Below are 26,296 nucleotides of genomic sequence, written 5' to 3'. Positions count from 1 at the left end.
TGACTCAACTTTCATTTCACATGTGTACAGGCAGACACAAAGCTGCTGGTGGCATGAAATGGCATGGAGCTGGCGCCAGTCAAACAACAGAGGATCGATGTGTGACTGGTACATATAGATATAACGACAATGGCAGATGGATGTTTGTACTTACGTATCATGAAAACATGCCATACCTTCCATGCGCCTTTGCTTACAAACATTCTTTTAGGCTTTTGCAATCTTGGTACTGGCTAGTGTATGAATGTGCGTGAAAATCGTTTTCCAGTTCCTTGTTTTGAAAAAGAGTCTCTTTCGCACGTGTTAAACGCTATTTATCTTCAACCGTTTGACATTATGTTTTACTGACGTTCCTCTAAACACACCGGTACCAAAAAGGAAAGCATTTCTGGTGGCATGCAACACCCCGCGCAAGGCAAAATTACAAACAAAAGTAGTCATACGTATTTATTTTACACATACGTCAATACAGAGTAGGGATCAGCAGTGAGGATGATGAGTATTTCATACACCAAGACCAATCCTGGAAATCCTGGCACTGGGCAAAGTGCTGCAGTAATAAAGGTATTAGAGTTTGCACCAGCCAGGTGTCCACGTGTTGCCGTATTTTCTGGGATCGCTGTTAGGGTTCGTAGCAGGGTAGTTAGGAGCGACCATCTGCTTCTTGTACTCCAGAAGGCGAGATTTCAGCTTGGCGACAACGTCTGGTAGCTTGGAGGCGAGGTCATGTCTCTCTGTGGGGTCATCTGAAGGATAAAACAGTGGAGACAAGGTCAAGGTTAACTTGTAGGATGTTTGATACCGCAATCAGCAAACATTACAGATATTTGATTGTATTGTGTATGCAGTCGATAAAACCAGTGGTTAAAAGGATGAATATCGTCCAACCTTTCGGACACTAAGACACCCAGTGTAATCACCAAACACATTAACTCAGCTCCTGCGACGTGCAGTTTGTTCGTTCGTTCATAACTTCAATCACTGAATTTTCACCACACTCCTTACACTTAAGGTTCTGCAGTAAGTTCATATTTAAATACATACCCATCACGTTAAAAAGTTGCAGTTTATCTGGGTTGAGATCATATATAGTTGTTTCATAAATATCATCGGCCGTGTTGTTCATAGGTCGATGCCAGCCATCTTGTGTTCCCGGGAAACCCATTAGCAGCTTGTAATCACCAATCCTGAAACAAAATATATAATAGCCTTGTTTGTCGTATCTAGATTCACTAACCGAGTAAGTAAATTCCACATGCTCTGGACAGCGAGCGTTTATCATATTTGTCAGTGACATACATCGAAGAACTAAGGCTAAGTGTGATGCCTTCAGTCACTTCCCTCGTTAGCACCACAGCAAAAACAAATATGTTTATAGAGATAACGGGGTGAAAATAATCACAGGATCAGTGAAGTAGAATTCAAAATGCTTTCAAAGCTTTTTATCTTTGTGTGTCAGCTTAATGTGGGAGGAAGTCCCGGAGCATGTGGTTGACAAACCTAGACACTTAATAATCAGGATGAATCTCCAACCACGATCAAGGGATACTGCCCCAGGGTTTGCACAATTCAGCGACATGACCATCCTTGATCTTGACTGTAAAGTAACTATGGTGATATTCATGTAGTTATATCCACTGCAATATCTATCTACACATCTCGTTGTCATATTTCTTTTGTTTGAACAGTACATATAGATGTACTCACTGATACATCAGTTCTTGGCAGGCATACTTCTGTGAATATTTACTTTTTAGGCACAATGTGTAAATACCAGTAGAGCAGGACAAGCTTATCCTTACCTAGAACGCCTCGTGTCATCGATTATTCTAGCGGTCCATTCATATAATTTCTACAGATATTTGTCCCTTACACTAAATGGGTTCTAAATATGGATTGTCAAGACTGGGTATCTCACTCATAAGTATTTCGCAGTTTCGGACAGGAATGACAATAGGAACATATAGTAACAGTGACGCTTTTAGCATCGACTTCAATAGCACGAAGGACAAACATGATTTCCTGGAAAGTATTGTTTCAAAATTATTTGACTTTATTAAGTAATAAATGCTTTTTTTTGCATTTTTTGCATTTTTTGGCAGTATAGATAAGGGAGCGTATAATCGCATTCACAAGGGATATATATATAAATCCCTTGTCTATACTGCCAAAAAATGCCCAAAATGCCAAAAAAAGCATTTATTACTTAATCGCCGGGTATGACGACCACACATATTATAATGACACCTCTGTATCAAGGCCAATATAGCAGCGGTTGTGTTCACTGAAACACAAGCACTGAAGGTTTCTTGACCGAGACACATGGAGAACGTAGTACACCATACGTATAATTTGCGGTGGATATTTGACTTGCCTGTGCTTGTGTTTCTTCCGCATGTCTGCGATGGAGCAGGACACGTTCACGTCTTCCCAACACCCCAATATCGTCATTGGATAGCATGGTCGACGCTGGACATTTCGGACATATTTTACGATTGTGAAGAATCTTATTGCTCTTGATTACCTAATAGCGGCCTGGCCTTCCTTCGGTATGATAAGGTCGTACAGATTGTAGATGAACTCGGTTCTCTTTGACGGGAGGCCATTCCTGATAGAGTCCCACTGATCTATTCCATCTCTGTTGGTCACTGCAGCATATTGACCAAATTATAGTTATAACACGACGGATCATCATGATAATAGGTATATAATAATTAAAGATGTTGTAACAGAAGACGTACACTGACGCGACGTATGAAAAACAATGACACTCAAGATATGCCATTTATGAAGAGCATTTATGTTTCCAATAACCGAATTGTCCTTACACCACGCCCATTAACGGGCAACTTTTTTAATTGGATAATAACTGAATGGGTGGAGCCGGAGTTGCATTATTTCTCTGAATGACGTCACTGTTAACTGAGGGGCGTTATCCTTGCCGGCATGTATAAATATTTAAAATAATTTGCTTTCACGGGGATCTTCACTTTAAAAACGATGCGCTAAAACGGTGTGCACCCTTTGCGCAAACCCGTTTCATTGTCTACATCGATTGATACGCACAAACGTCAACATACACTGGAAGGCATTACAGTCATACATTATATAATATATTAATTCAACAAACCTACCTGGCGTTCCTCCAGCCGCTGAAACCAAAGTCGGCAGCCAGTCTACGGCGTGGATCATTCTGGAGAGAAAGATATGGGTTCGAAGAATGGAAGTAAAATGAAGGACAAGGAATATTGTAGTACCTGTAATTTTTAGCATGAATACAGAACTGCGGTCTCTTTCTGTGTTCGTATCCACACATACAAAATTAAGCATCTCACCTATCTTTGCGTATCCGATTTGCAAGTGCAGAAGATAGTGTAGAAGATAATATGTCCGTCACGGGAATTGTGGGTACCTAATGTTCTCTTTACTTGGGCTATTTATGTATATCTGGTGTACACGGGATAAAGAGAGGAGGACGTGTTACATTTGTCTTTTTCCCATTGTACTGCATAGTAATTCAGCTGTTTATACGATCTTACCCATCATACGTGTAGCCTGTCTTCTGAAGTCCCGCCCCTGCCATTAACGCCGTCACCCTCGTACCCCCCTCCCACAGAGAGTGTTTGCCTCCTCTCAGGGGCCAGTTGTTGCCGTGGCTGAATATCTCACCTCCGTTCTGCAACAACACACATCGAGGATACATCAACAAGTAGATATTGTACGTTCCTTTGCTGCTTGTGCACTCACACAATATTCCAGTTATATGAAGGTGGTCCAAAGTAATCAAGAGTGGATTGGATATCATAAGCAGTGAACTATTCTCTCTGGATACGATGACAGCCATCAATAAAGTCAATAAGCCTACCCACCTGATCAGTCGCCTCTGACGACAACCATGGGTTGCTTATAAGACTCATTCTAACATGAAAACAGCAAAACACCCAAACACAGTCACGTACATCAGCTGTAAGCAGGAACAGCGTGTTGTCGTACAGTCCCTTCTCCTTCAAGGCGTCGGTCACGTTCCCTATAGCTTCATCAAGGGCGTTCACCATCCCTGTAAGGTTGGCAAACATGCGTAATGATAAGTCAATATGTATGGCTGATCACCACTAAACACTACTCATATAGAACATTTAATCTGAACGTTCACGATACAGTGTCCTACTAACGTACTGGACATACAAATGAACTTTTACTGATTGCTCTTTTGTCACAACACGCATCTTTACTATTTAAGGGCGTCCGCCGCCATATAGCTGGAATATTGCTGAGTGCGGCGTAAAACTAAACTCACTCACTCACTCACTTTTAAGGGCGTGGGTCTACTTCTTGTAAATGTTTCCACCTTTACTCACCGTCGAAGATCCGCCTTCCTGTATTCACAACATGTGGGAACTTGTCTTCATATATCTTGGGAACCTGAATCACAACCCAATAACTTTGCTGTTGCATAAGACAAACAGAATTGGTCCCCATAACCGTCCTTTGTTTAAATACCCTCCATATCAACATGTCCATCATATAGATACGAACTCAAACAGCCAAAGAGAAAAGAAACTCTCATCATCACAGCTCATACATTCCTAATACAACTGGCTTTGCTTTCAGTAATAAACTTGGTTTTGTCGGTCATTTCATTCTTTTTATAGATTCTTCTCTTCAAGCAGTGTTTTACTATGACTCACTCAAGGGAGACAATCCAATAGTCAGAAAGGTTAAGGCAACCATGGATGAAAACATGACTGACCTCTGTGGGGAAGTGGACGTTCTGGAAGGGCAGATACAGGAACAGCGGCTGCTCCTTGTTGTGAGCGTTTATCACATTGACGATCTTCTGTGTGAACACCCACTGGAAACCAACAAGAAACAAAATATATATGTATGTATGTATGTGTGTGTGTGTGTGTGTGTGTGTGTGTGTGTGTGTGTGTGTGTGTGTGTGTGTGTGTGTGTGTGTGTGTGTGTGTGTATGTGTGTGTATGTGTGTATGTGTGTATGTGTGTGTGTATGTATGTATGTGTATGTATATTGGGTGTATGTGGGGGTTGGGTGGGTGGCGGGGGGATGGATGGATGGATGGAATTTCCAGTCCAAATATCAACCTTACTAAACCTTCAAATAACCTGCAAACACAGCAGTGTCTCACCGCAGAATATTGTCCCTCGTAATCCCATTCCGCTTCTTGATTGTTCCTGAAGTCTAGAAACCCGGCTGAAACATACATGTGGAACAATTAGAAGATAAAGCTACTCTGTTTTAAATTTTGCGGTCCTTTATCGTTGATTTAAGACCGCTAAATTAAACATTTAGTAGTCTTTATCTTCATTCTAGCACGACTGATAAGCGTTCTAAAACCGCGCAAGAACACAAGGCGTGAAGGGGCTTTTCCTGGAAATCGCTTGGAATCGTCCCGTTGAGGGACAGGTTGTGTAATGAACAAAATAAGACATTTTCAACAACATAAATGCTTTATTTCAGGAACCAGTATGCTTGAATTTGTAAGAAGTAGCACACACAAATGAAAAAAAATACAGTTTATACTGTGAGCAAGTACAATTATTTGATTTTTCTAAAGTGAATTATTGATCTCCCCTACTGTATGACAATCGACTCGCCCCAATTCAAGCCGTGAACTCGCTAAGTTTAGTCGCCGCTAACTTTATTCACGGAAATAATTGTTGATAACCACCCTACTATTCCCAATTTGGAAAAGACCTGACATGCCACGTTTTGTGTGGGATACATGGACAGTGGAAGTGGAAGGACTGGGCATTACGGCCGGGACGGAAGCGGTCAGGTTTGGACGTGTGGGCCGACGTGTGTTGTCGACGTCATGCCCGCTAGATCTGTACCCGGTTTGAATATACTGACGCTTTTGCGCTGCTGACGGATTTTCCAGCTTCGTAGTTTCTTCACTGGGATACTTCTTCAAACCATTCGCTTTTTACTTCAAAAACACCAAAGATGCTGCCGAGATAGAAATTGCCGATGTCCGACATGTTTGTTTACAAACAATAGGGTCAACGAGTTCGTTGTATTCATACGCGGTGAATCGTTCACTTTAATTAGCGGTCTTTAACTGCTATTTAAGTACGGTTTTGATGAGCTCTCAGCCAATCAGAATCGAGTATCACACCATGTCGTGCTAGAATTATGCAATTATGCATGTCACATTGCTGATTTATAAACACTGCAGGACAAATGCGCAGCTATTAGAGGCGAATGTACAAGAAACGCAGTTCAATGATTATTTTCAATAGATATGTTGCTCTCAGGTTTGGAAGTCGTATTGTACTTTATGTGAGGTCGGTCATATTGGTTACAATTTCTTAAATAACAGTATATGTTTACATTAAAGTAAATGCTGTTGAGTGACCTTGAATGTAATAGTAATATACTTCTCAGGACATGTTAATGAAGACAAGCATCGGACGACTGTGTACTGTAATACCCACCACTGTGATAGGTTAAGTACAGTCACATAAACAACGGGCGTTGTGTAGTAGAGTGTTTGGATTATATGTACACTATAACTAGGAATTCCCTCTGTTCGCATGAGTGAGTGAGTGTATTACACTGCTATGAATATGTTTTTTCTAATACGACGACGCTACAAGAAAGGCAAATGGCAAAGACCTGACAGATCCCTGTCCAGTTTGCGGTGAATCAGGACCTAATGAACCTGGAAGTACATCCGTATAGTACGTTAGACAACTGTAGTATGGTGTTGTACAGGACTCTAAAACGTGGATTTAATAAAGGTATTCAAACTATCCTAAAATAAACGAGAGAATTCCTACTTTTACTTTCAGTATTTCTCGTGTAGCTGGATGAACTTTGTACTCACACATATTATGCATATAATAGTCTTCCTCTGAGTTATAGTAGCCGAAGAACGAGTCGAAGCCCCGGAAGGTTGGTGTGCATGCCCAGTCACAGAACCCAAGGTGCCACCTGAAGGTACACAGTCATCAGTCTCTGGCAGGACAGGTGAGTGCATCTGTACTCAGCACGCTGACCTGCTTCATGTTAAATGCGAACCAACGTTCATTTATGAATGTTGCTGAAGCTAAGTTGAAAGTAGGTCCCAGTTTAAAACTAAAGAGGGCAAAGCTTGATGGAGACTCTTTCGTGTTTTGTTTTAATAGATTCACTGATGAGCATTGTTGTTATGTCGCTGTTAACAATATCGGGACACCATAAACGAGCAAAACACATTGTGGTCATGTGATAGTTGTGTGGACTTTAACAACAGGTCTACTGTAACTCCCTGTAGTAAAGGAACAGATGAGGACTAGTTCTGTTGCACGTACTTGCCCACCATGTGCGTGGCGTATCCCAGTCTCTTCATCTCCTGGGGAATGATGGTGTAGTTCAGGGGCAGGCATACCGACTGCCCGGCTTGTATGACGTCATGCTGTAAATAGAGAACATGATATGAGTTTGGTTTTGTTTCGGCTCACTTCTATTCATCAGGTTTTCTCGGTGACAAGTGAGAGGAATCTATGTTGAAGGTACAATCTTCAGTTAAGTGGTTCACAAGACTATCATTAAACACCTCGGTATGGCAACGGTCGTGACATTAACTTCTTTATTTTCTAAATATATTGTAATATTCACATATCTGAGTATATCCAGAGTGGTCTGCTCCTGTACAGTGGGGAATCCAAGTGAGATTAGGTCAATACCTGGCTGTCCGCGCAAGACGAGATTATTTACAGACAGTGCCCATCTGCTGTTCCAGATATCAGGTAACGGAAATTGTCGAGCTGACTATGATCCTCTTTGCCAGATAGAAACTTAAGACATTTGATTCTGCATAGCAATGCCTAGATCCAAACTGGACGAAAGGTTTATATATCTAATACTATGGAATCCTAGAATGGACATTGTCTCTTTCTCGCCCATGCCAATATTTACGAAATCGCCACAATGCGACAACAAGACTTTCAGGCCATTTGTCGGACTGCAGCATTGACGAATAACATTGTTTATTCTACAATACCCTTACAGCCCAGATTTATTACTTCTGTACTGTTCATATCCACACCTTAAGAGGTGTAGATATCCCCTACAGGTGTGCAGTGGATATTTTATGTCCATTTCAGAATATTGCCTGTTATGTCAACAGACATAAACTACCGGGCAAAAGAAAGCTATCACTTTTAAAGTAATTATATAAAAAAACAAAAATGCTTGTACAGGTTTGAACCCAAGTAGAAAACATTCGCCAAACCGCAACATAGTCCCGTTAACAACGCAACTGACTGAAAATTTCGTACGAGTTGTGAATCTTCCAAAACGTGTAATTGTGGTAGAGTGGTCAAAATGCACATGCATAATTGTGGAATAAATACCGATGATGCACAGAGGAAGCATGTAGTAACCCGAAAAAAAAACACCCCGACGATTATGAGGAACATGAAGTTAGAAACGGATTGGGGATTGGGGATTGGGGATGGGTGTATCGAGTCCCGAATTTGAAAAGAAATATTCAGATTCGGGATTCGAATCCCGAATATGAAAAATATTCAGATTCGGGATTCAAATCCTGAAACACGAATGTTAAAAACCCCTCAGATTTGAGATTCAAATATAAAAAAAACTGTAGTTTGGTTGTTTATGTTTTAAGTTAACCAGGTATACAACAAGCACCTAGTACATTAGAAGGGGGGCAATAATGAATATTGACATTGTTCGTCTTTCTTCTATCGTCATCGAGGGCTGACGCCTGCAAGCAGGGAAGAGCTTCAGGACAGTTCACTATCTCCGAGAGTGCACGGCAACGTCGAGGATAGATACGTTCCGAATTCCAAATGTGTAAAAGAAATGCTTAATAAGAGTTGAAATACCGAATGCCGAGTGCCGTATCTGCTAAATAAAAAGAAATTCTGGATTCGAATCCCGATTATCGAAAAACAAATCAGATTCGGGATTTGAATCCCAAATGTGAACAAAAAATTCAGATTCGGCATTCGAATCCCGAATGAGAAACAAAATTCAGTCCCCAATCCCGAATCCGTTTCTAACTTCATCTTCCTACGACTATGCCAAGATTTACGCGATCGCAACGTGACTGGGCGATCGGTATGGCCAATATCGGGGCTTCACATAGTCAGCTGGCAACAACCTTCAACTGCAGCCAGGCCACCATCAGCAAATTGATAAACCACTAGTGGTGTTCCGATTAATTGAAATAATCGAAGATTGGTCGCAGTGACCAAGCAACCAAGCAATCGATCACATTTTCTCATAATCGAACATAAACGATTTTGGAACTACTGTTTTAGTCTTTGAAATACTTGACAATGGAACATATCTTAGAAGTTGTCAGGGCCTGGAAACATGTTTATTTCTTAGAAAACTCACTTCACTAACTGAAAAGCCATGACTGAATATTTCTCTAAGACTCCAGGAAGTTTATGTTCATAATATATTAGTCATCACTTTAAAGTAACAAGTTTCATCATGTTATACTTTTCTGCAGTAACAACCTGGATAAGAAAATCTGAAAAATGACGCTAACCAATGTTTTTCGATGATTGTTCGTTGGTAATGAAGCAATCATCGATTGTGGGATTTCAACCAATTCCCAACACTATAAACCACTAATAACAAACAGACCAGACGAAAGACGCCCAAGATTGGGAAGAACAAGAGTCACGACACAGGCCGAAGACCGCTACATCCGGCAAATCCACCTCTGGAACACATTCGTGACGGTACCGAACAGTCCCGAACAGCCCCAGCTACCGAACAATCCTTCGACGATTTTGTATGGCTGGTATACCAGCCTACCGCCCCTTCCGTGAAAGGGCCTTGACACGTCTACACCGTCAACGCAGACAGCAATGGGCATGAACTTTACGGCAGTAGCAGCGACGTGACTGGGAGAGAGTTGTCTTTAGAGAGGAAAGTCGATTCAGTCTGTTCTGAAACGATGGCAGAGTTCGAGAACTGTTCAAGAATAACTGCACAACGTTAACGTCAAGGCATTGCCTTGGCCAGGGCGTTCTCAAGACATGAACCCCATTGAACATCTGTGTGATTATCTTGATCGTCAGATGAGACAGCGTGTATCACCTCCAGCGAACTGCCTCTTTCTTAGTGAATTGTGGGAAAGGCAAGAGTAGCATACAATGAATGTTCAGTCAAATTATTGGAAAATACTTTCTGTTTGTAAAAGTTTTAAATTTCACATAGGTCTTTGTTTCTATTTTTATTTCGTGAAGTCAATGATAACTTTGTTTTTTCCCGGTAGTTTAGACACTCGCTTCCGTTATCAGTTTCTGGCATTACGGAGAAGATATATCGGCCAGATAGAGATACAGTCAAGGCAACAAGACTTCGATATATCGGTCAAGGTTTGTTAAGGTGATGTTAAAGTTTGAGGGTATAAAATGTACTGTTATGTTTCAATTCTATCCCTTCCCGAGCAGGGCACGATGAGGTTACCTCGAGGTTACACCGTTCCCTCATCACGCCGAAGACCCGGGTTCGATTACCCACAATGGTACAATGTGTGAAGCCCAGTTCTGGTGTCCCCCGCCGTGACATTGCTGGAATATTGCTAAAAGTGGCGTAAAGCTAAACTCATTCACTCACTCACTACACAAGTACTTACCTGAAGGCCAGATTTGAAGGGATAGACACCTGACATAAAGGCACTCCGGGATCTGAAAAGTATTGACAACATGGCGAGATTTTAACATTTGTGAACGTCATCACAGAAGAACATGAACAGCCAATCTGGAAGAAATTATTTTGTAAGATCTTATAGGATAGATTGATACATATCATGACTGTACAATAAACATTGAACAGAACAAATCTAAATATTATGCAATGTCAGATTTCACTCACGGACTGCATAGCGGCTGCACGTAGTGTCTGTCCAGTATCACGCCTTCTCGCGCCATTTTGTCCATATTAGGTGTCAACATTTCGCTGTTCCGAAACCCAACATCATTCCAACCTTAAAATATCAATCGAGTCAGAACATGCATACACAGGAAATACTGCTTTATTATCACAACTGTTCTTAACAATGAAACCAATCAATTTTAGAATCACTATTGGTGGTAACATAACCAAAGGGATTTGAACCATGTCACACAACGTTTTGGATCCCCAAAGGGTGCAACTTTGCACAGCGAAATACGTTGACGACTATCTTCACCCTAACCCTTACAAACCAATTTGACATGAATATATATACAGTGACACCCTAACAACGTTTACATTGTACATTGTATAACATCTACACCAGGCCAAGATCTTTGCAGTTAGATCAAAGAAGGTATGTCAACAAAGCCTCATGTCATGTAGAACTTCCACACCAACACGCAAAGGACAAAACTAGTCTGAAGTGATTTTAGTTTGTCAATCAATCTTTTAACCACAAATCAACAAGCATTCATGTTTAATACTAAATTACCTAGATCATCTGCAACGATGAATACAATATTTGGACGCTGTGAGAGGGCGCTACCGATGAGGGAAACGAGGAGGAAGGTCTTAGCCGTTGTCGCCATGATAGTGTTGTCCATACACCTCTAGTATCGAGTACAAAATGCTTAGAAATCCTGAGATATACGTACACACATTATGAAATACCACGTCTTGACCTTGTGATCTTCTTCAGCTGATAACACCCAGAAGGAATTCTACAACAGGCTGACACTGTAGACGCTGATAATATTATAGGGTCAATAATAGAATACGGGAATATAGGGCACAATGTACATAGTCTGCTGAGTATGATTAAAATGCAGTAACTATATTTGTCTTTTGCACCCACTGACACGGTATTCGGTAATTCAGGGCCACCCGTACGAAATAAATAAACGGGTGGGCCTTGTGAACCAGGTATAACGTGTGTGTGTGTGTGTGTCTATAAATACGTTGGGGGTGGTGGGGGTGGGGGTGTGTGTCCGGTCGTTTCACCCCAAGTCGTTTCATCCCAATTCCAGTCTAGGTCAATCCATCACACATTAGGGGTTGTTTCACCCCAACTAAGTGTGTACACATGGAGAATGGTATTAATGCTTTAATCTGTTAATCCTAATAAGGTAATGTTTCACACCAATCAGGTAAATGCTACTGTGTTTGTTTTGAGATGGCATCGGACTCAAGCTTATATCTCATCTCATCTCATCACGCTTAAAATTTGAATGAACATTTAAATAAGTCGACATTGAGTTAGACATTACACTTGCATTTGTGCCATGGCGACTGCATGTTTGGAAATCTGCCTCAGCTGCAAGAAGAGAGTAAGACCGCATCAAGATGGATTGCAGTGTGAAACTTGTCATCGACATCAACAGGGAATATGTAGCACAGGTAATACTTAGTCGTAACAACTGTTTGATGAGAATCTTGCATGCATGTTAGTACGCAGCGCTTGATAAATAATGTTTAGTTGATACCTTTTAAATATCCAATCAGTAAATGTAATCGGTAAATAGTTATTATTCAATAAAATGAATATTTACTTGTCTATATTGTCTGTATAGGAATACTTTCAACCAACAGGAAAATCAAGACCTGATTACCGGATAATGCGTAGTGAAGCAAATAACAGCTGGATTTGTGATGCGTGTTGCAAGCCGGTATGGAGAGTTCCTTCGCCAGACCCGCAGCAGAGAGTACACGAAGCTTAATATTGGAAGAAGAGATGGATACCCAAAGGGCTGAGGTACAAAGACCTTCAGTTTACCTTATTATGAAAAGATGGATATTATGAAAGGAAAACACCTGATGTTTGCATGTGTTACTTATTGACAGGTTGATGAGAGCATGACAGAGATCTCAAGAGATACCGATGAACATGAAACATCTGCTGCAACTGACCCATCAGCTTCTCTGAATGACTCGTTTCACATCAGCCACTACAGACATCCAGGAGGTCATTGAGAAGGAAGTGTTTTTGAAAAGATTTCAAATAAACTTTATGTCACATATATACCAACGTTAAATGGATATTGAAATATTGTCTTTACATGTTTTAGTCCATTACCAGAGCCACTGATGACGGAAACATTCATTAAAACTCCAGAAGGAGTGACGTTTGCTGTTGTTGCAAACGGTACCAGGAGGGAAGGTGCAACACTTGTGTCCTTGGATGGATATGCCTATATGGTGAAGGTATGTCCATCTTAAATTGAAGTTCTTGCGTGTGAACATTTCTATTTGCAGGTTATAGAAAATTATGTAAGTAAATAGAAATATGATGTTTTTGGCAGAGAAAAGAACAAAGATCTTATGGACGTGCAGCATTAAGAACAACACGGACAGGTGCTATGCATCTGTTTCACAGAGTAGCGATGTCTTTGAAGCAAGAGGGGAACCCACTCACCAGTCTGACTCCGGTGTTTGGAAGAAACTCGGATACTTATGCTGCGATAAGTAGATATTTCTGTAAAGAAAGTATACATATACAACTCTTACCACGAGACAATAGAAAGAAATTCAAGAAGATATCGTCATACTGTCGAGAAGCACATGCAGACAGAGAGACACATAGACACTTGCTATCCTCCGACATAGACACACACACACCACAAACAGATAGTGGGATATACACGAGCGGGTGTGTGTGTGTGTCTGTGTGCATGTGCTTCTACTACAGTATGTCGGGTTTATAATACTAGCCCACTCGCAAAACATGGATAAAGCACTCAAACACGGTATACTGACACCGAGCCGACCAGTGTAACATGGATACCCCATTCAGACAAGGTATTGTGACCCAGAGCCAGGGTTAAAACAAGCACCATTTGCTGACGTCCTTGTCTATGGTGCGTCCTCCGGTGGTCGACCCCCGACATTCCACTGTCAGGTAGACTACACCACACAGCTGGACCGAGATAAGGTGACAATGGGGTCAAAGTGTCCAGGAAATGGAGTCAGGGTTAAACACCGTTGTACATTCCAGGAGATAAGACGGGCATAGAACACGTGATACAGTCATTGTGAGAACAGGATCATAACATTCATTTTATTTTTACATTTACAGATACGTGACAGATAGATGTAACTATTAAACACAATAATTGAACACAGACTGAAAGGTTCTTCATTAGAGACTCAATGTTTAGCCATGCAGACCTGTACACATATCATACTCTTACTACATCATATCACGCGTTCAGGGCAAAACACAAAGATGGAGCCTTTAAATAGGGATTAATATATGAGAATGTGAATGATATTAGTTAAGCCGACTGTGGGCTGTAACTAAGCGCCGGTAACAGATAAAATGTAGCTATCATGGGTCAGAACGTATCATCAAGTACACCTGTACTCTGCACGGGACCAAAAGCTGGATAGTACATGGTTGAAAGAAAGGGACATACAATAGGAAGTACATCATGCTATGACCGGATTTGCGTACGTTTCCGGATAGTTTCTAAATTTGGGCGCTTTTTTATAGGAAGCTGCACCTTTGAAAGCATATGCTCATCGTATATTGCCGCATGCAAAAGCACCGTTTTCTTGTATGCTTGGACCGGATTTCAGACGTTTCCAAGTATCACTTCAAAACTTGATACCTCAGTATAACGTATGATCAGTTCAGTATCAGTTGTAGTGTCTTTATTCATAAAGTTCATATTGACTTAAAGAAAAAACGATGCATAAATGTCGGTATGAAACGGTGATTGAGTATACTATTAAACGTGACAGCGACAAATGAACTACGTCTATGGCAAGAAAGAATAGTGTACTTATGAAGCCTTGGTGCATTCCAGTCAGAATACATCTGTGAATACACAAGCAACGGAGCATATTTTGAACATAGATACGTTTATGAAAACTCTGGGATACAGTTAATAGCGACATTTCTCAGTTACAAAGTACCTGATATACTGTTGTAAAAATGGTTGTCCGCCCTGGGGCAATGGAATCAAACGCTTCTAAAAAAACATGGACAAAGTGAAAATTGCCGCGTGAGAGTGGACGCCAGCAGTGAGGATGATGAGTATTTCATACACCAAGACCCATCCTGGAAATCCTGGAACTGGGCAAAGTGCTGCAGTAATACAGGTATTAGAGTTTGCACCAGCCAGGTGTCCACGCGTTGCCGTATTTTCTGGGATCGCTGTTAGGGTCTTTAGGAGGGTAGTTAGGGGCGACCATCTGCTTCTTGTACTCCAGAAGGCGAGACTTCAGCTTGGCGACAACGTCTGGTAGCTTGGAGGCGAGGTCATGTCTCTCTGTGGGGTCATCTGAAGGAGAAAACAGTGGTGACAAGGTCATGGTTAACTTGTTGGATGTTTCATACGGTAACCGATATCTGCAGCATAGCAGATATTTGGTTGCAGTATGTATGACACAAACCAGTGGTTAATAGAATGACAATCCCACCTTTCGGGACACGGTGACACACATTCTGACGCCACCCAGTGTGACCACCCAATCCACTAGCTCGGACGTTATTTACACAGTTTGCCTTTATCTATTGTAACTGTTAATCTCAATCGGGAGGTAAGTATTGGTTGTAAGGAACCTGTTCTGCCTCGGACCACACAATATTCACGGTTACTGAAGGTCTCTCATGACCACTGCTACCTGTTTCTACGCGGAATGTGTATTGTGTTACTTGCATGGTAACGAGCGTATGTGGTCTATGAACGTAACTCAAAATGTCCAGCTATGTCAAGGTCCATATAACCCGCATCAGTTCTGGACCAGGCGAGCCAGTGACTAAAACAGAAGCAGCGGTCAACGTCACTGGGTACGAAAAAACACAATGAAATACGTCATACTGCCTAAAAGGGCTATCCAATGAACTTCGTATGATCACAAATTTGTGTTTCTTGCTTCCAAAGGGTGAAGACAAAGGTAAATGATGCTGACATATGCAACTAGATGTTGTTGCTATAGCTCGTGATACCAATTGTATTTAATTTAGTTTAAGCTCATCAGGCTACAATGTTCAAGAAAGACACGCTTGTCATAAGAGACAACTTCATGAATCTGGTAGCCTGTCTCAGAGTCCCTGAACCGCTTTATTTTCCCTTCTGCCTTGCTCTTTCTGCAATGCTAAAACTCTAAATGAAGCGAGTCTAGATTTCTTCAGGTACTCAATCTCCCTTTACACTGGGGCTCCTCTTCAATTCAAAATGAATTGTTTGTTTTCAAGGATTAAAATTATATATTCATGGACTAAGGCTTAATCGACGAACTGGGCGGTCACACTTGTTTGTTTAGTTCATTCAGCGTTAACATAGCGTGGACTCTAGTTCATAACACCAGTCGGGCGGTGGGGTAGCCTAGTGGTTAAAGCGTTGGCTCGTCACGCCGAAGACCCGGGTTCGAATCTCCACATGGGTACATTGTGTGAAGCCCATTTCTGGTGTCCCCCGCCGTGATGTTGCTGGAATATTGCTAAATGCGGCGTAAACCCAAACTCACTCACTCACTCATAACATCAGTCACTAGATTTCCAGCACGACTTCCTTACACTCAAGGTTCTGCAGTAAGTTCATAATTAAATACATACCCATCACGTTAAAAAGTTGCAGTTTATCTGGGTTGAGATCATATATAGTTGTTTCATAAATATCATCTTCGGTGTTGTTCATAGGTCGATGCCAGCCATCTTGTGTCCCCGGGAAACCCATCAGCAGCTTGTAATCACCCATCCTGCAACAAAATATACAGGAGATCCTTTTCGTGTCGGATTTAGCTTCACTCAAATTTCACATGCTCTTGAGTATGGATAGTGAGCATCGATCTTATTTGTCAGTGACGTATATCGAAGAGCTCAGGCCTCTTCAAAGTCGTTCCTCGTCAATAACCACACCAAAACACAGTTTTTAATAAAGAGAATATGATGTTTTATCTTATTCTAAGTGATTTTCGATTATCGTGAAGCACAAAAATGGGGACGTATAATCACATGAAAAAAAAGATATAAATGTTTATTCGCCATTTGTTTATATAACCACACCTCCTCTGTATCACGGCCAATATAGCAACGGTTGTGTTCATTGAGAGACAGGCACTGAAGGTTCTTGACCGACACATATCGAGACAGGTGGAGAACGTATTATTTATGCTTATAATTTGCGGTGGATATTTGACTTGCTTCTGCATGTGTTTGTGCAGCATGTCACTGATGGGGCGGAACACGTCACGTCTTCCCAACACCCCAATATCGCCATTCAATAGCATGGTTGACGCTGGACATTTCAGATATATCTTATGATTGTGAAGAATCTTATTGCTCTTGATTACCTAATGCCGGCCTGGCCTTCCTCCGGTATGATGAGGTCGTCCAGATTGTAGATGAACTCGGTTCTCTTTGACGGGACACCATTCCTGATAGAGTCCCACTGATCTATTCCATCCCTGTCGGTCACTGCAGCATATAAACCACAATACAGTTGCCATAGCAACTCATCATGGGAACAGGTAAATAATAATATTAAGGTGTTATAACTACCACACAGAACACGTACCTGACACGACGTAAGAAATGCATTAACGCCCATGTCATACTTTATTAAGAAGCATTCATGTTCCCAACAACCGAATTGTGTTTAAACCACGCCCACTAACGGATACATTTCATCTGATAAGGTGGCAACTGAATGGTTTGGACATGTGTTGTATTATTTTTCTGAACTACGTTAAAACCGGTATACACCCTTTGCGTAAATCCTATTCAGTGTGTACACCCATAGATACGTACATAGGTCGACATACATTAGAAGGTATTGCAGTCATTTATTACGTAATACGTTAATTCAATAAACCTACCCGGCGTTCCCCCTGCCGCGGAAACCAAAGTCGGCAGCCAGTCTACGGCATGGATCATTCTGGAGAGAAAGATATATTTTTGAAGACTGCCAGTGAAAATAAGTGCAGATGAGTGTCGGGTCTGTAGGGTTTTGCAGGAATACGAAACTGTGGTTTCTTTTTTTCGTATCCACAGATACGAAATTAAACATTTCACCTGTCTTTGCATGTTTCACCTATCTTTGCGACTTGAAACTGCTGAAGATAATGAATTAAACATTCAGTGTCCAAAATAGGTTTTGTGTTTACCTGACCACACTTCTGATGATGATGATGATGATGATTTGGGTATTTAAGGAGCGTTTTCCGACACAATGCGTATTGATTACCAGGGGAATTCATTTGTCTGATGTGCACGTGGTAATGAAAGGACGTATTAATTTTGTATTGTTCCCATTTTACTCCATAGAAATTCAGCTGTTCTTCTTGTATTAAGTGCTTAATGACGGAGGTACGTTCCTTGTGCATAAGGAAAGTCCGCGGCGGTTATCGTCATGGTAACGAAGCAGATTTGGAAACTTTTGGAAACCTGGTTTAACAGCATCAACCTATAACATATAGGGGGAATGTGTGACCTTCGAGCATTAACAAATGAATACTTTTCATATTTGTCATATTTCCAAATGAGCGGGGTGTACCGGATGGGAATTACGATGTACTTAAACACAGTTTCTATATTGCGTTTATACGATCTTACCCATCATACGTGTAGCCTGTCTTGTGGAGTCCCGCTCCTGACATGAACGCCGTCACCCTCGTACCCCCCTCCCACAGAGAGTGTTTGCCTCCTCTCAGGGGCCAGTTGTTGCCGTGGCTGAATATCTCACCTCCGTTCTGCAACAACACACATCAAGGATACATCAACAAGTAGATATTTGTACGTTTCTTTGCTGCTTAACATTGCACTCACAATATTCCATTCATATGAATGGTCTGAAGTATTCGAGTATGAATTAGACAATCAAGTGATATACATCATAAGCTGTGTGCTATCTTCTTTGGATACGACGACAGTCATCAACCAAGCCAGTAATTCTGACCATCCGATCAGTCGCCTATCGCGACTCATTCTAACACGCATCTTCACGTCGTTATCAGCATGAAAACAGTAAAACACAGTCACGTACATCAGCTGTAAGCAGGAACAACGTGTTGTCATACAGTCCTTTCTCCTTCAAGGCGTCGGTCACGTTCCCTATAGCTTCATCAAGGGCGTTCACCATCCCTGTAAGGTTGGTAATTGTTCACATAATGCGTTATGATAAGTCAATATGCATGGCTGATCACCATCAAACACTGCTCATATGGAACATTAATATTATTTAATTTGAACGTTCACGATACAGTGTCCTATCAACGTACTGGACATACAAATGACCTTTTATTGATTACTCTATGAGTGTCCTTCCACTTTATGTTTCCACCTTTACTCACCGTCGAAGATCCGCCTTCCTGTATTCACAACATGTGGGAACCTGTCTTCATATACCTTGGGAACCTGAATCACAACCCATTAAACGTACCGTTCCGTGAGAGAAACAAACTTGATCCCTGTCACCGTCCTTTGTTAAAATACCCTCCATATCAACATGTCCATGTTATAGATAGGAATTCAAACTGCCACAAAGAAAAACACTCTCATCATTACTGTTTGTTAATGATGTGATATATACACATGCTTATGTATTCTTACAAGTGGCTTTGCTTTCGGCAAAATGTATATTGATCCGTGCATAAAATAAGCACCACCTGTATTTTTGCCAATTAATTTTGTCTGAAATAAAGGCTAAACTCTTTCTAAACAATAACCTTTATAATTTGATAGAGCAAGCATTTAACATTTCAAAACGAAAACATCATTGAAATTACCATGTACTTTAATTAGGATAATTGCCTATATAAAACAGGTGTTTTTCTGTCCTAAAACACGTTAACATATTTTGAAAAGTGAAAGTAATAATTGATTGTTATGTGGCCTATAAATTCGTTATTTATTCTGAATGGATGAAAGTTTGTAAACTAAGATTTAGGAAAAGTTACAGTCAAACTAAATAAAATGTTAAAATGCAGTAACAGTTGCTTTACAAACAAAACAAACATGTTTTAGCTGTAATTATCAGTATCCGACAAGGAGAAGTGTTTATTCAATACAAATAAACTCAAAATCATGAAAGATTTATTCCAAAATCTTATTAATGTTGCCTTTTTCAGTTGTCAGTTAGCAGTCTGAATTGTTGGAAAAAGGTCTGAATCTTTGACATTCGGGTTCTTCCTGATTATGCATAATTAAAGCTTACTTGATGTGTAAATGTCATCTTGGTATATAACAGAATTGTTAGTTTTAGTCAAAACTTAATTTAATTGTGTAATTTGAGCAGGAGGGGAATAGTTATTTTGGGTAAAAATTCACTCCCATCACATTTTCATCAACATATTCTTTCATAAAGAATAGAAAAGATTATGGTATTTGTAAAACTGTCAATGGATAAAGCTTCTTTAACTATAGGTTGATTAAATTGATGGCTATACCCTAACTTTTCTGTAGCATCACATCTTATTTTCAAAATAGGGTGGTGCTTGATTAATGCACAGGTGCATATATACTTTGTTTAAATGTATGCGTTATTTTCAAACAGTGTTTTACTATGACTCACTGAAGGGAGACAATCCAGTAGTCAGAAAGGTTAAAGCAACCATAGATGAAAACATGACTGACCTCTGTGGGGAAGTGGACGTTCTGGAAGGGCAGATACAGGAACAGCGGCTGGTCCTTGTTGTGAGCGTTTATCACATTGACGATCTTCTGTGTGAACACCCACTGGAAACCAACAAGAAACAAAATGTATGTATGTATGTATGTATGTATGTATGTATGTGTGTGTGTGTGTGTGTGTGTATGTATGTATGTATGTATGTATGTATGTATGTGTGTATGTATGTATGTATGTATGTATGTATGTATGTATGTATGTATGTATGTATGTATGTATGTATGTATGTATGTGTGAATGTATGTATGTATGTATATTGGGTGTATGTGGGGGTGGGGTGGGTGGCGGGATGGATGGATGGTTGGATGGAATTTCCAGTCCAAATATCAACCTTACTGATCCATCAAATAACCTGCACAGGCAGCAGTGTCTCACCGCAGAGTATTGTCCCTCGTAATCCCATTCCGCTTCTTGATTGTTCCTGAAGTCTAGAAACCCGGCTGAAACATACACGTGGAACAATTATGCATGTCAGTGAGTGTTGCACATTGCTGATTTATAAACACTGCAGGACAAGTACAAGAAACGCACTGGGGTAATGATTTTCAATAAATATGTTGCTCACGGGTCAGGAAATTGTATGTACTTTGTGTAAGGTCGGTCATTTTGGTGACATTTTTTAAATAACAGTATATGCTTACATTAAAGTAAATGTTGAGTGACCTTGAAAGAAATAGTTACAATCGTAAGACTGCGTACTGATATACCCACCACTGTGATAGGTTAAGTACAGTCACATTAACAACGGGCGTTGTGTAGTAGAGTGTTTGGATTGTATGTACATTATAGCTAGGAATACCCTCTGTTCATGAGTGAGTGAGTGTATTACACTGCTGTGAATATGTTTTACTAATATGGCGACGCTACAAGTGAGAGGAAAGTGCGCGTTTGCAGATTTAGGGAAAACTAACAAAATGGCAAAGACCTGACAGATCCCTGTCCAGTTTGCGGTGAATCAGGGACCTAATGAACCTGGAAGTACATCCGTATAGTACGTTAGACAACTGTAGTATGGTGTTGTACAGGGCTCTAAAACGTGGATTTAATAAAGGTATTAAAACTATCCTAAAATAAACGAAAGTATTCCTACTTTTACTTTCAGTATTTCTCGTGTAGCTGGATGAACTTTGTACTCACACATATTATGCATATAATAGTCTTCCTCTGAGTTATAGTAGCCGAAGAACGAGTCGAAGCCCCGGAAGGTTGGTGTGCATGCCCAGTCACAGAACCCCAGGTGCCACCTGAAGGTACATTGTCATCAGTCTCTGGCAGGACAGGTGAGTGCATCTGTACTCAGCACGCTGACCTGCTTCATGTTAAATGCGAACCAACGTTCATTTATGAATGTTGCTGAAGATAAGTTGAAAGTAGGTCCCAGTTTAAAGTTTAACAAAGAAATGCTTGATGGAGACTCTTTTCTTTTGTTTCAATAAATTCACACATTCATTCAGTTGCAGAAATATGCATGATGAGTGAGCATTATTTTACGCCTGTTAACAATAGTCCGGCAATATCGCGACACCACACCAAAATCATTAACATGCGGTCATGTGTTCGTCTTGTGAGCTTCAACAACAGGTCTCCCCAACTTCCTGTACTAAAGGTACAGATGAGGACTAGTTCTGATGCACTTACTTGCCCACTATGTGCGTGGCGTATCCCAGTCTCTTCATCTCCTGGGGAATGATGGTGTAGTTCAGGGGCAGACATACAGACTGTCGAGCTCCTATGACCTGATGCTGAAAATAGAGAAGATGGTATGAGTTTGTTTTCTTTCGGCTCACATCTATTCATCAGGTTTTCTCAATCACAAGTGAGAGGAATCTATGTTGAAAGTACATTCTTTAGTTAAGTGGTTTACAAGACTACCATTAAGCAACCCAGTATGCTGACGGTCTTGAAATTAATTTCTTTTATTTTCTGAATATATTGCATGTAATGTTGACATATCTGAGTATATCCAGAGTTGTCTGCTCCTGTGCAGAATAGGTCAATACCTGGCCTGTCCGCTCAAGACAAGAATATTCATAGATAAAGCCCATCTGCTGTTCCATTATAGTAGGTACCGGAAATTGCTGAGTTGACTATGATCCTCTGTTTGCCAGACAGGCACTTGAGATATTTGATTCTGCATAGCAATGCCGAGATTCAATCTGGACGAGAGGTTTCTATATTTAATACTATGGAATCCTCTAATGGACATTGTCGCGTTCTCACGCATGAAAAGACTCTCAAAATTAAAGAAAGCGCGACAATGCGACAACGCGACTTTTTGGCCATTTGCCTCACTGTCGCACTTTCGCACTGACGATCTCTGAATAACATTGTTTATTCTAAAATGCCCTTACAGCTCAGATTTATAACTTCTGTACTTCATACATATGCATATTTTACTTGGTGTAGGTACTCCTCGGGGAATACAATAAATATTTTATGTCTGTTTCAGCAGTTATGTGACATGGACACACGCTTCCGTTTGGGTGTGAAGCGCTTTTCACCGGTTTCCAACAATTGGAAAATTGCTGGTGCGACGTAAAGCAATATCCATCCGTTTCTGGGCACACTTCCAGATGACGACCACACATGGGTACGGTCAAGACAGCACGACTTCGATATATCGGTCAGACAGAGATACAGACAAGCCAACAAGACTTCGATATATCGGTCAGATATGGTTACTGTCAAGACAGAAAGACGTCGATATATCGGTCAGATATGGTAACTGTCAAGACAGAAAGACGTCGATATATCGGTCAGATATGGTTACTGTCAAGACAGAAAGACGTCGATATATCGGTCAGATATGGTTACTGTCACGACAAGAAGACTTCGATATATCGGTCAGATATGGTTACTGTCAAGACAAGACGGCGATATATCAGACAGATAGGGATACAGTCATTCGATATATCGGTCAGATATGGTTACTGTCAAGACAAGACGGCGATATATCAGACAGATAGGGATACAGTCAAGACAACAAGACTTCGATATATCAGACAGATATATCGGTCAGATAGGGATACAGTCAAGACAACAAGACCTCGATATATCGGTCAGATAGGGATACAGTCAAGACAACAAGACCTCGATATATCAGTCCGACAGAGATACAGTCAAGACAACAAGACTTCGATATAATCGGTCAGATAGGGATACAGTCAAGACAACAAGACCTCGATATATCGGTCAGATAGGGATACAGTAAAGACAACAAGACTTCGATATATCGGTCAGATAGAGATACAGTTAAGACAACAAGACCTCGATATATCGGTCAGATAGGGATACAGTCAAGACAACAAGACTTCGATATATCGGTCAGATAGAGATACGGTCAAGACAGCAAGACTTCGATGTATATTGGTCTGATAGAGATACGGTCCAGACAACAACACTTCGATATATCGGTCAGATAGAGATACGATCAAGACAGCAAGACTTCGATACATCGGTCTGACAAGGTTACTGTCAAGATGATGTTAAGGTTTGAGACTGTAAAATGTACTGTTGAATTTGAAGCCTGTACCTTCACGACTAGGATACGGTGAGGGAGCATTGAGGTTAAAGCGTCCGCTCATGAACCCAGCTTCGATTCCCCGCTAAACTAAGCTAAACTCACTCACTCACTCACTACACGAGTACTTACCTGAAGGCCAGATTTGAAGGGATAGACACCTGACATAAAGGCACTCCGGGATCTGAAAAGTATTGACAACATGGCGAGTTTTGAACATTTGTGAAGGTCATCACAGAAGAACATGTACAACCGATCTGAAGGAAATTATTTTTTAAGATCTCATAAGATTGAGTGCTAAATATCATAACTGTAGAATAAACATTGACAGAACAAATACAAATATTATGCAATGTCAGATTTCACTCACGGACTGCATAGCGGCTGCACGTAGTGTCTGTCCAGTATCACGCCTTCTCGCGCCATTTTGTCCATATTAGGTGTCAACATCTCGCTGTTCCGAAACCCAACATCATTCCAACCTTAAAATATCAGTCGAGTCAGTACATGTATACACAGGAAATACTGCTTTATTATCACAACCAATTTTAGAATCACTACCATGGCCAAAGGGATTTGAACCAAGCCACATAACCTTTTGGATCCCAAATGGGTGCATCTTTGCGCAGCGAAATACGGTTTCCTTGATGACTGGCTTCACCCTCCCTTTTACTGAGCTACTGTACATGAATGCATGAAGTGACAACATAACAACATTTACATTGTACATTTTATAAAATATAGGTTAGGCCAAGATCTTAGCAGGTAGATCAAAGAAGTATGTCAACACCAATACACATCAGGTAAAACTAATCTGAGGTGAGTTAGTTTGTCCATCAATCTTTTAACCACAAATCAACAAACATTCCTATTAAATACCAAATTACCTAGATCATCTGCAACGATGAATACAATATTGGGACGCTGTGAGAGGGCGCCACCGATGAGGGAGACGAGGAGGAAGGTCGTTGCCGTTGTCGCCATGATAGTGTTGTCCATACACCTCTAGTATCGAGTACAAAATGCTTAGAAATCCTGAGATATACGTACACACATTATGAAATACCACGTCTTGACCGTGTGATCTTCTTCAGCTGATAACACCAAGAGGGAATTCTACAACAGGCTGACACTGTAGACGCTGATAATATTATAGGGTCAATAATAGGATACGGGAATATAGGGTACCCCCTGAACCAAAACACTTCGTTAATGTATAAGGGCCACGTCAGGGCTACTCCTGCGAAATAAAGTCTTGTGACACAGGGCAACACGTAACGTGTACACTTACACTCTGTTTCACAAGGCATGCACACACACCACCACCACAAACAAATAGTGGGATATACAGAGAGAGGTGTGTCTGTGTGTGTGTGTTTGTGTGTGTGTGTGTGTGTGTTTTCTTTCTGTAGACCCACTGGAATAACATAGATACCCGATACTCCGAGCTGACCAGTGTAAGATAGATACCCAACTCAGATACAGTATACTGACACCGAGCTGACCAGTGTAACACAGATACCCCACTCAGACACAGTATACTGACACCGAGCTGACCAGTGTAACACAGATACCCCACTCAGACACAGTATACTGACACCGAGCTGACCAGTGTAACATAGATACCCCACTCAGATACAGTATACTGACACCGAGCTGACCAGTGTAACATAGATACCCCACCACTCGGACGCAGTATACGGACACCGAGCTGACCAGTGTAATACAGATACCCCACTCAGACACAGTATACTGACACCGAGCTGACCAGTGTAACATAGATACCCCACTCAGATACAGTATACTGACACCGAGCTGACCAGTGTAACATAGATACCCCACTCGGACACAGTATACTGACACCGAGCTGACCAGTGTAACATAGATACCCCACTCAGATACAGTATACTGACACCGAGCTGACCAGTGTAACATAGATACCCCACTCGGACGCAGTATACTGACACCGAGCTGACCAGTGTAACACAGATACCCCACTCGGACACAGTATACTGACACCGAGCTGACCAGTGTAACACAGATACCCCACTCAGACACAGTATACTGACACCGAGCTGACCAGTGTAACACAGATACCCCCACCACTCAGACACAGTATACTGACACCGAGCTGACCAGTGTAACACAGATACCCCACTCTCGACACGGTATACTGACACCGAGCTGACCAGTGTAA

At 41.1% G+C, this 26,296-nt stretch overlaps 2 protein-coding genes across 2 annotated transcripts; both read right to left on the bottom strand.

Moving 5' to 3' along the window:
* Positions 1–432: 432 nt before the first annotated feature.
* Positions 433–11,636, bottom strand: LOC124287613 (arylsulfatase B-like). The gene is made up of 14 exons (XM_046724112.1): positions 11,441–11,636; positions 10,867–10,978; positions 10,628–10,679; positions 7,317–7,420; positions 6,851–6,957; positions 5,150–5,214; positions 4,751–4,852; positions 4,359–4,422; positions 3,960–4,057; positions 3,540–3,676; positions 3,135–3,193; positions 2,525–2,648; positions 1,045–1,187; positions 433–746 (listed from the first exon to the last, which is right to left on the bottom strand). Exons 1-14 carry the CDS (start codon positions 11,550–11,552, stop codon positions 568–570), a joined length of 1,458 nt encoding a protein of 485 aa, XP_046580068.1. The 5' UTR covers positions 11,553–11,636; the 3' UTR covers positions 433–567.
* Positions 11,637–16,568: 4,932 nt separating this feature from the next.
* Positions 16,569–25,098, bottom strand: LOC124287599 (arylsulfatase B-like; the record flags this gene model as incomplete). The annotated part of the gene is made up of 13 exons (XM_046724084.1): positions 24,987–25,098; positions 24,470–24,581; positions 24,232–24,283; positions 22,218–22,321; positions 21,717–21,823; positions 20,955–21,019; positions 20,525–20,626; positions 19,243–19,306; positions 18,936–19,033; positions 18,506–18,642; positions 17,770–17,828; positions 17,245–17,368; positions 16,569–16,650 (listed from the first exon to the last, which is right to left on the bottom strand). Coding segments are annotated over exons 1-13 (1,218 nt in total), but the record flags the coding sequence as incomplete, so codon positions are not given.
* Positions 25,099–26,296: the final 1,198 nt, after the last annotated feature.

Source organism: Haliotis rubra, unplaced genomic scaffold, assembly GCF_003918875.1.
Source record: "Haliotis rubra isolate DU_JTF1 unplaced genomic scaffold, ASM391887v1 Scf402, whole genome shotgun sequence".
In the NCBI taxonomy this organism is placed as follows: domain Eukaryota; kingdom Metazoa; phylum Mollusca; class Gastropoda; order Lepetellida; family Haliotidae; genus Haliotis; species Haliotis rubra.
This window is presented reverse-complemented; position numbering and strand designations above follow the sequence as displayed.

Coding starts and splice junctions, on each gene's coding strand:
- LOC124287613 (XM_046724112.1), bottom strand. CDS start 11,552: ATGGACAACACTATCATGGCGACAACGGCTAAGACCTTCCTCCTCGTT. Junction 1,188..2,524: donor GAAGGCCAGGCCGCTATTAG/GTAATCAAGAGC, acceptor ATTTTGTTTCAG/GATTGGTGATTACAAGCTGC. Junction 747..1,044: donor GCAACTTTTTAACGTGATGG/GTATGTATTTAA, acceptor TTTATCCTTCAG/ATGACCCCACAGAGAGACAT.